We start from the raw sequence: 10,821 nt of genomic DNA, 5'->3' as shown, positions 1-10,821 counted from the left end.
TGAGGGAGGAGGGGAAAGAGAAAAAAATAAAACAAGCAAGGATGCATAATTTTTTGTTTCCGTTTTCTTTATTGTTCTTTTTTACATTTATATGCTTTGTTTGCAGCAAAAAATTTTATTCAGGGTACAAGGACGCTAAATTGGCAATTTGTTGAGCCAATTAGGATTCTGATTTAGCCAATGAAGCGGCCGGCATAGGCTAGCTAAACGCCAAACGCGAACTTCAGCGTTGGTGATGTGGGTGTTTGTTAGCTTTGCGTCTTCCGCTTGAGTTCCGCGCGTTTACGTCGGGGTCATGTTTTTGCTGCGTTGGTAATCACATGGTTCTGTTCGTGCTGTAGTACATGCGTCATGCCGCACTAAGTAGACAATCGCACGGTTTTTGCGTCGACCATGGACATGACCTGCATGCCGGCTTCCTTGAAAGCAAAAGCGAGGCCCTGGTCGTACTGCAGGACCACGGGACTGTGACATGACTTGTTCGTGCCGGCCTCACACCGCCAAAAATGTTCGGGTGTTCATTACACGGTGAGTGAAGCGACGGCCAATTCGTCGCCTTTGCCGTTCGTGATCGTCATGTTGTGCAGCCTCTATTAGGCCGGTGATGCTTGAGTCGGTCGTACGAGTTGCAGTTGTTGCGAGATTGTTTATTCAGCTGTTCACGTTGATTCATTGCTTTCTGCGGGACGGTTTGGTTAAATGATGCTTTGTCTTCCCGCCAGACACTTTTGAAGCTGTTTAAAAAAATTCGCACTTTGCGCGCGTGTATCACAGAATTAAAGCTTGCGTTTAGTGACAACCGGTACGGCAAAGAACCGGGTTGATAAGCTGCGAAGCGGTTTGCGTCGCCTTCAGCAAACTTTTGGTTTCGCGCCTGTGTGCCGTGTTGGGCAGGCTGGGGAGTTTGCTAATAGCAACATGTATTCTGAAGCAGGAAGACTGAGTCAGGACACCTTTCATGTATATATACTTTCTTTCTTCCGCGTTTTAACTTGTGGATAGGGGCACGGATCCTTTTCTGTCATGAATATGTGGGTGAAATGCCGGGATGTTCGCACGCATTATTGGGTGATTGATTTGCTACTGCAGGACACAGCCAAGGAGGCAAGGCCACTGCGCAGCTCCCATTGGCGCTCACATTGCTTCTGCTGTGGGCCCTGCCTTCATCGTCCGAGCCGACCGTCTTCCACGAGAGGGTGACCGGTGCAGTAGGTGCCGGCAATTACAGCTACTACACCCTGTCTAAGCCCGGTGCAGTCACCATATTGGTGCACCCCCTGGCCGGAGATCCAGACCTCTACGTAGCGGAGCGGAATGTGCAGCCCACCTTTGACTTGGACAGTCATTGCATGCAGGTAAGCAGCTGTAAAGGCTTTGTTCTATAGTGCTCAGTTTTGACTACCGGTGTTGAGAGTACTCATTTGATATACATGGACCAATTCTGCTCTGCTTGTCTAAAAATTAACTTGCAGAAAACCAAAGTAATGTTCAGCAGTCTCTCAAGGAAACAGCATTTCACAGTTGGTAGCGAGGTGCTGGAAGTGGTGAGAGAATGCGTCTACTTAGGGGACGTTTTGACCGCTGATCCGGATCATGAGAAGGAAATAACTAGAAAAATAAAAATGGGGTGGTGCACATGTGGCAGGTTTTCTTAAATCATGAGTGGTAGTTTGCCAATATCCCTCAAGAGAAAAGTGTACAACAGCTGTATGTTACCAGTACTTGCCTATGGGGCAGAAAAATGTAGGCTAACAAAGAGGGTTTAGCTTAAGTTAAAGACAACACAGCGAGCTATGGAAAGAAAAATGATAGGTGCAACGTAAAGAGACTGGAAGTGGGTGGAGTGAATGTGGGAGCAAACGCAGGTTAATGGCATCCTAGTCGAAATCAAGAGGAAGAAATGGGCTTGGGCAGGGCATGTGTTGCGAAGGCAAGGGAACCAGTAGTCCTTAAGGGTAAGTAACAGAGTGAATTCCATGAGAAGGCAAGCGTAGCAGGGGGCAGCACAAAGTTAGGTGGGCGGAGTAGATTAAGAAGTTTGCAGGGATACAGGCAGCAACTGGCAAAGGACAAGGTTAATTGGAGAGGCATGGGAGGGACCTTTGCCCTACAGTGGGTGTAGTCAGGCTGATGATGATAATGGCCAGTTCTCACTTGGGCCATAGTTCTCGCTGCACCAGGATGATTCCAATGCCTTTGCTCATGTTTAATGTTCCGTGTGAAAGTGGGCAGGAAGTCAAGGTTCTGCTATAATGGCTAGATATTCACGTCTACAGTTGTTTTCTTATATGGCAACACTTAATGAGATGGTAGAAAAGGGTACTCTGCACAGCCTACAATTCAGCGAATATTTCCGCTTGAGCTATACAATGGAAGCACGCATCATACACACTATTCACACCACTTGAAAAATGGCATGGAAGTGCACTTACATGAAAACAAAGCACAAGGAGTCACTACATTCTGGCTGCAACATCAGTAAGAGGATAGTATTTAACTAAGCCCTGGTTAATATGTGTGAGTGTATGTCTACTTGTATTGGTGCTGCACCCCTTGTTCATTTATTAATCTAACTTGTAGATATCTTCTCTAGTGCTGCAGCTTGCTAGCAGATTTCAAGCTCGGCCCCAATCCCTGCTCTACTTTCTTAATATTTTTCAATTTTTTTAAGCTCTCCCACCTTTTGCTTATCGCTACTTATCCATTAAGCTTACGGAGGCTTTCAATAATGCATGGATTAAGACAGAACAGCATAATGCATGAATTAACATAAAACAGCATAGGTTTCTGCCTCTGCTCCATGTCAAAATGTCTGAGATGTACAATGATATGGGTCATGTCGCTTGGATTAGAGAAGCAAGTTTGCAGATGCCCAGTGACTTTCAACGCCCTATAAGTCTGTGCCCATATCAGGTGCTTGCATAGGCAGAAGGTAGACATCAAAAGAAATGTGTAATCTTTGTCTAGTTTTGTGTCAGGAAGGTTCGTAATAACTTCTCCACATACTAAATGGTTACTAGTTGTGACTAGTTGTAAGCAAGCTTGTCAAGGAAAACCTGTTTACATTGGCTGGTCAGTAACGTAGCACATTTTCAGCTTCCTCCTTTACTTACTTAGGGTGACGAACCTGTAAAATGTTTGCAAAACTTGACTATCCAAGAACAGTGCGTCTGCAGTGTAAGTGGAGTCGAGACGTAGAACTGCATTTTTCTGTTCACTCCTCGGCGCACCCTGTAGGTTTCTTTAGTGCTACACTGATCAATGAGCTGCTGACACAGAGTGCAGAATTGTAAAAGCAGCATTCCCATTTCTGCTCGCAGTCAACTACGTGCGGCCACGAGCGTGTAGACCTGCCACGGAGCTTTGGCAGGCCAGTGGGCATCGGCATCTACGGTCACCCATCCTACGAACTCAGCCTGTACGAGCTGGAAGTGCGAGTGGACGATTCCACGGAGAACCTGCTCTTCTACGACTACAGCTACGTTGCATCACAGCAACCGGGCAGCAGTCACCACCACTACAGCAGCCCCGCGGTGCCCGAGGAAGAAGTTGTCGATGACTCGGGGCCTTCGGAGGAGATCTCTCTCCTGTGGACTTTCCTGCTGGGACTGCTGAAGATACTTCTGGAAATCCTGCAGGGCTGATGAAGGCAGTGAGGTGGAGGTGACTCGAGACTGCCGGCTGGCTACTTTACGTAGCTTTGTGTGTGTGGCGGAAGATGTGCAGTTTTGTTCTCTATACGTTCCACGCAGCTGTTTCTTAATGATACTTTGATGAGTTTCTGATGATGCTTTCGCCAGCCTCTGAAAAACGGGAAAGGTTATTGCTGTTTTGCCAGTGGCAATGAAACATTGCTGTTGTGAGAAGTTGCACCCTAAGGTTACCTTTTTTTTTTGCAGAAATTTAGTCAGGTAGTGTCTGATTCTACCAAGTGCACATGACCTTATGTATACTGCTCAAAGCATAGCTCAGTAAAACTTGCCGCTTCCAAAAGCAAATGATTATTCATTGTGTTGTTAAACAAATAGTCAATGCTGCTGAAGATGATTGAAGTCTAGTTTTGTTCGCTTCTGCCTCTGACAGGCCGTTAATTTGGTTTTGTCCAAATAACACTGTACGTAATTGAAAATTATACCATGGAATCCATAATTGACTGCACTCGTTAGTCACTGAGTTGCTGCTACCGACTGTATTGCTCCTTCGGCATTCTGAACTGTGGGTTAGCTGGATTAGCTTTGTAAACTAAAGTGGAAGCCATTTTTTGCGAATGGAAAGTTTTTTTTTTTTCTGAGCACACTGGCCTTTAGCTTCACATTTCCTGCATTGCACATTTGCTTTCATGGGCTGATGAAGTTTCGTTTCGCAAAATTGCAAATTTTGCCATGCCTCACCTAAATGTGACAGCCATGTCTGGTGGGCTCGGCACGTGCTTCATTATATGGGATTTGCAGATAAGGTGACCAGTGTGTTTTTTTTTTTTGTACTGTTACTGTGCCAAGGTACCAGTTGCAGTTGCATAGCTGCAGCTCTAGTCTTCAAACATCATTGGTTAGGTGGCAAAGGTTAGCTAAACTATACTGCTTTCAGGCAGTTCTTAAATCTGTGCTCTGTGGCCTGTGGATGAGTTGCTCTGTCTGACAGTCTACCACTAGCGGTGCATTTTTCTCAATTCGTGGCTGGAAGCGTTCGCTGCTCAGCATATGTGCTGTGCAACTCATAAAAACAAGTCTTTCAAGATTCAATGCATCGAGCGATCATAGGTCCTAGCTAATCGAGCGGTCATAGACCGACTTGAACTGCCCAAGTGCTGCATTTTATCACACGCTCAACACATTACTACTAATAGTTGTTAGTACTATGTCATAGGTCGTGCACCGTTGCTGGCTCCTGACGTGTCGCAGAGCATTGAGTGAAAGACCCTTTGGCATGGATGCTTCTAGCGACTGTCTGGTAGGATCAGTAATGGAACCGAAGAGGGTTGTGAGTTCCAGAGGTTTTTATCACATTATATAAAGAGATGTGTCATTGGGACCACAGTATAGCTGGTAGGCACAACAGAACTTTGTACTACAATGATGTGCTGTTGTGAAAATGTTTGTATCCGCACTGGTTGAAGACTCGTTGTCTGATGGAGCTTTGCGAGTGAAGCATTGACGCGGCGATCTACACCGGGTGTTCACGTATACCTAGTCTGAATCTGCTGTGTACGCTGAGAGACGCTTGTGTCAAACTGGGTTTTGCAAAATTTGTGCGTGGAAATTTAATTTTCTGTGTGTGTGTGTGTAATTTCTCTTAAGCCCCATGACATTTTTATTTCCGTTTGGCAACAAGGGCTTGCCAAATAAAATAAAGAAAGAAAACAGCTGTGAGTTGCTTGCAACATATTTAATGCTTGGCATCAGCGGACACAGTCACATTGACAGGCTGTTTGGATTCAAGCTGTTGAAAGCGGGCATAGACTACACACCATTTTTTTTTCTTTATATCCACGCTTCTGAGCATAGGCCATTAAACATAGTGCCACACACATCTGCACAGACCATTCACAGAAAGCTCAGAGTGTACGCGTCCGAAAAGCGTTTCGAGGACACACCACTCGAGCTCTCTGGAAATGATTTGTGGATTTGGCATCCGTAACAGTTGATGGAAACTCTTGACTAGACTAGAGTTTTCTTCCGCGGCATCCCTCTCCACAGACGAAGTCCCCCAGCGAGGGCACAGTTTTCACTGGAGATCTGTGGGCCTTCAGCGATACCACATCAGGCTTTTACATTCTTGCACATGCTCAGACTGTCGTTTCAAGCATATAACCCAGGCAGAAAGGGAGAAACACATTGCAGTGAATACTATTCTCGTATATCTTCTCTTTTTTTTTTCGTCCTTGCCCCAGCGTGACTTTGCCTCGTCACATGCTGGTTCATTGGACCTCACAACTGGACGTGGTGTATGTGCATAGCACTTGCTGGAATGTGATCCAGTTGCAGTTTGTACTGGACGTAGACGGGGGAGGGGTAGAAATGTGAGCTTTTTTTTCTGCTGTACACTTTTTTTCAAAGGCCAGAAAAAGTGGGGGCAATTGCATGCTTCCCTTATAAATTAGACACACTCCGGATGTGCAGAGCGCCACGGCAGTTGCAGTGCCTGCGTCACTTATGGAGCTACTATATACATATGTACACGTGAAACATTCACTACACTACAAGACATGCGGGTAAATGTCCTCAGTAGAAAGGTCTCCCTATCATATTTGACAGCCAATTTCAGATCTGTAATCGCGAACGGTTCAGCCACTTGCTACTTGCATCAAGGCCTCTCTAAAACTGCGATCGAATGGCGTCACTGCTCAACTGAAAATGATAACCACCATTGTAGCTTCATGCATTTGACTATACACTTATTGCTTTAAAGAATGAACACATTTGCTTCGTTGCTTCAGTTTCGGCTTAGGTGATGTTTTGCTCCTACTGAAGTATCCGATATGTCTGCACTTCGCACTGAAGCTGTTACTTTAGCTCCGATCGTCAGTGAAGCAACACTAGCCTTGAATTGTCATTCCTAAAAATTTCAGTACACTGTACATCCAAGAGTATTGTGGCCACAGATAGCAGTGTAGTGGCAAAACCACACACCGTGCGCTTGCATTGTCAAGGCAGCCTGTTGTGGATTCTAACACAGACTCCATACTTTTTCTTTGCTGCTTCATTGATGTAGAATTGCGCCTCGGCACTCTCCCTCGCTGAGCGCCCTGTTTTTTGAAGTTGCTTGGAGGTGGTGTGGCTTTTGAGTGAACAGCCGCCAAACACTGGCATCGGGAGCTTCTGTCCCAGGGAATGTTTGGAGCCACCTCATTGGTCGCTGGCGGCGGCACGTCGTTGAGTGACACTAAAAGCCTCTGCTTCACAGGGAAGGGAGCATGCTGACGAGACGGCTTGGCACTGCAACTTTCTTGGAAGCTTGTTTCCTTCATCAAAGAAACTGCGGAGAAGCCATGGACCCAGCGGCACACTGTCACCGAGAAATCACTAGTAACTGTCATTGAGCACTTTAGTTCACACAAGAGCGTCCTTGCACCGTCAAACAAGTACCACGACGGCATCAACGTCCGCGTCTGGCACTGGAAAGACTTTGGCAGGGCTGGGAGTGTTCAGCGGGTTGTCTTTCTGGCACTGCTTAACACTGGCGTCGCACAGCCGGTTTGTGTTTTTGGAGGCGGCCAGCGAAGGAGGCTTAAATAGCTGCGCTCCGCGCGGATCCCGTGGCGCCTCCGCGGCGTCGGAGTTTGTGGCGGCGGTGGCAGCAGCACGGAGTGGGTTCTGGTACCTCCGCATGTTCTCCTCGTTCTGGTTGTTGGACTTGTCGGGCTCGGGCGTGGCTCCGTCAAGCTTGGCGCTGACACTGGGTATGACACCAGTCACCGGAGTCCAGAGCGGGCAGCGGCACAGTGTTGGGTGTGAGCGCAAGAACCACACGGTCAGTGCAGCCAGCAGTCCGAGCAGGGCCACGCCAACCAGTGTGACCGTTGCCGCCAAAAGGTAGCTTCGGCCTGCAATATTTTTGACATTAGAGAAACTTTTTAATGGGGATCCCACACTGTTACACAAGATGCGTCTAAACTCGGTACTAGTGATTTTAAATCTTGAAGTGGTTACAGGGTGTGCACACCGTTACAAACTTCAGTTTTTTTCCCTGCTTGCAGCTTATTCCAGGAGAGCTCTTGTAGAGAAGCTTTTCGATAGCACATTTGGCAACATGCATTGTGCAGGTGCAGGAGTTTCCATATCATATTCACTATTAGGTGGTCGTGGACAATAGGTGTCTTAAATATAAGATTTGAAGTGATTGAATTGATTCAGGCTACCTAGGATGTGAGGACAGACATAGAACTGCTCTCTAACCTTTTGTTAAGTGAATTTAGTGCTAGAAAAGTGCATCTTCACACTAGTAACCAACTAGCTTAGCTGTCCATCAGGACTACACATCATTTAACAATTTATAATCATCAGCTATGAAACCTGTTATTGGACTTGCGGCTAGAAGGGTTCATTTAAACTAACTTCATCTAGTTTGTTCTCTGTCTTTGTGGTGGAGTTCAGAACATGCTGCATTTACATTGCAGTTCAGTACCTAAATCTTGCACAACCACGTGAGATTGATGCAAGCTATGCCTTTTAATTCAGCTCTGCCATTTTCCTAAAGGTACATTCAGGCCAGAATGAAATGTGAGCAGTGCCTGTAGACAAAACAAAATATCTTACCCATGTACTTTCAGCTGCAGTGTATAACTGGGCTGATTCATGTTTCTGGGTAACGTGTACCAAAGTACATATTCATAAACCCAATGTCAAGCAACATCTCACTGAAAAGCAGTAAAGAATGGCATGCACGTGTTTGCGTTTCATTCCGGCCTGACTGTGCAAACTGCTGGCCTTGCATAGTAGCAAGCTTGCGCTTGCAGCTATTGAGAATTTCCTTGGGGCATTCTTGCTGACAACCCCAGTCACACTGTTTGCAGAACACTGACCTGTATTCTTCTGGTCAAGTCCCACGAAAGACGTTTCCACCTTCACTTCGATGACTGAAGACAGTGCTGTGTGGTTGGTGAGCTTTCGGCTAATCACATCAGCAAGCGATCTTGCTGTCTCACTGACTGCTGCATATGTAGACGCTGAGGGGCGACCGGGTGTGAACTGGGGAAGCAAAGGGTGCAGTGTCTGAGTACGCAGTAAGCAGAACTTATGCTCTTTAGTACTTGGAGCTCAAAAGAGGTAGCAAGCCTTCAACCTCCAAGACACTCTGACAACACTTCCTGTGAACACAGAACCGCAACAGTTAGGCATGTTTCCCATTTAGTCTGCACGACTACAGAAAAGTGTGAAGAAATGCATGCTGAAAATAACTGCAAGCAAAACAACAGCAAGCAACTGTTTTCAAACACTAGCATAGTTTCCTTTTCTGTGAGTACTTACCACGGTCACTTCAATGCTGTCAGAGTCGGTGAGTTTCTGTGCGCACAGGATGATGATGGAGCGTCGAACCGCCAGTCTTCGTATGTTGCTGCATACTGACTCCACCGTGATCCCCTGTGAAACAGATTGAGGTTTGGATAAGCCTTCGGTGTCAATGACCTGTTACGGTCTTTTGTTCTACAAGAGGCAGGTAAACATATCAAAACAATTACATTTTAGTTTGTTAACATATGTATGCTGTTTAAAGCTCTAACTGGAATTAGTAATGCACATTCTTGTCGCCGAAGTGTTTTTTTATTGTCAGTTTGCATAACTAGCATTGAAAACGCACGTGAAAGTGCCCTGTCCTGCCTTACTTCTTTTCTTTCCTTGTCTTTTGTTGTAAACAATTTGCATCCTAGTTTTTTTTTTTCTTCATGTTCAACTTGCAAAAGTGAGCAAGGTTTCTTGGCCTAAATTTCTTGGCTACCAAAATGGACGGGTCTCAGTTGACCTGTAGCATTTCACAGTGCGATAGAGACTTCTAGGATTACTGGTGGTAACTCACTGTTAGATTCCTTGTCATTTCTCTTTATCCTTCTATACATACATGTATGCACCAGACATTTTAATTTTACTGCTCATTTTTGTGTGTTTATGAGAGCACAAGCGAGAAGGAAAACATGTTCATTTAAATTTGTCTAATGGCCTTGAAAGCTAAAGTGCATTCCAGTCAGTTCTGGCATAGCAGAAAGTTAAATCAACATTTATGCGCCATAGCAGATCATCAATCATCAAGTCTCCATTTTCGTAGATCATAGTCGGCAAAACGCAATTTTCCCATCTATATGACTAAGCGTCATATCACATTTCTAAGTCAAGTCAAGTCTTAGAAATGGTCCTTTTATGACGTTACAGTTGTAACTTTTTTTCCGTGGATAAAAGTGGCGGCAGCGTCATCTTAGACAAGAAAGCTTGAGTCAATGTAGACTACACAAGAAATCGTCTCCAAATGGCTCTCATTCACCGATCTCATCTACTTAGCTACTCTGCCACAATGCCAGGCTTGACGAATCACTCACGGGAGCCATGGCACGTCGGTCGAAGAGCAGCGTAATCTTGGCACAAGCATTGCTGGGCTCTGCCGCGTTGGGAAGGCAGCTGGAGGACAGGTTGGTGGCAGCCAGAAGCAGTGGACTGCAGTGGCCGGTGGGCTGGCCACCCTGGGCACAGGGCCTCACAAAACAGGACTCCGCTGGTGCACCTGCTATGCACACTTCACCCGGCGGACACTGCTCCAGAGGTCCAGATGGATCACAGCCAGACTCCGGGCATGCGCTCTGCAATACAAGAGGCCACATGGGTGAGCCTGTTGCTGGTTACTAGCAGGGCTAGCCTCGCATTACACTGCCAACAACCATACTGCTGTAGCGGCACTTAGGATAGGTAATAAATTGAGGATGACCACTTCTGTTCTGTGTCCTACACTCCGTTTCATACATAGCAGGCAACGGTGCAAAGGCTCTGGAAGTAGTGCATCCATGAAACCACATTACTCTGCCACGTATTTTCTGTCCTTCTCGAAGCCTCGGTGAGTTTTTGGAGGAAAATAAAAATCGGTATAAAATGAAGTGGCAGCACTGAAAATTACATTCAAAGCTGTGAGGCACTCAGTGTGTGGACCCTGTGGCTATCTATAACTTTCACTGAGTGTAAACTACTTTTTAGGCGTGGACGGAGTCAGGGCAATTCACCCTACCAGCCACGTATCAGACCTCCAAAAGATGTTCTTACTTCTCGAAGTCTCAATGAGTTGGAGGACGCAAATGCGGCAAGAGATAAAATGAAGTCAAGGAGATTGCCATTTACACACTTA

The 10,821-nt window shown here is 46.0% G+C and overlaps 2 protein-coding genes across 2 annotated transcripts in view; one reads left to right on the top strand and one right to left on the bottom strand.

Annotated features, from left to right (window-relative positions):
• Window positions 1-176: 176 nt before the first annotated feature.
• LOC149331485 (UPF0669 protein C6orf120 homolog) lies at window positions 177-5,369 on the top strand. Its single transcript, XM_089556656.1, has 3 exons — window positions 177-528; window positions 1,090-1,355; window positions 3,321-5,369. The coding sequence occupies exons 1-3, from the start codon at window positions 507-509 to the stop codon at window positions 3,642-3,644; spliced, it is 612 nt and encodes a 203-aa protein (XP_089412782.1). The 5' UTR covers window positions 177-506; the 3' UTR covers window positions 3,645-5,369.
• Window positions 5,367-10,821, bottom strand: part of Ser (protein serrate) — a 110,313-nt gene continuing 104,858 nt past the window's right edge. The window contains exons 13-16 of the mRNA XM_089556655.1: window positions 10,028-10,285; window positions 8,967-9,080; window positions 8,522-8,687; window positions 5,367-7,543 (exon numbers count right to left, since the gene is read on the bottom strand). Of these exons, the coding sequence (XP_089412781.1) occupies window positions 7,074-7,543; window positions 8,522-8,687; window positions 8,967-9,080; window positions 10,028-10,285 (1,008 nt within the window). The 3' untranslated portion in view covers window positions 5,367-7,073. The remainder of the gene's footprint in view (window positions 7,544-8,521; window positions 8,688-8,966; window positions 9,081-10,027; window positions 10,286-10,821) is intronic.

Source organism: Amblyomma mixtum, chromosome 8 (assembly GCF_055824585.1).
Source record: "Amblyomma mixtum isolate Tamu chromosome 8, ASM5582458v1, whole genome shotgun sequence".
NCBI lineage: Eukaryota > Metazoa > Arthropoda > Arachnida > Ixodida > Ixodidae > Amblyomma > Amblyomma mixtum.
This window is presented reverse-complemented; position numbering and strand designations above follow the sequence as displayed.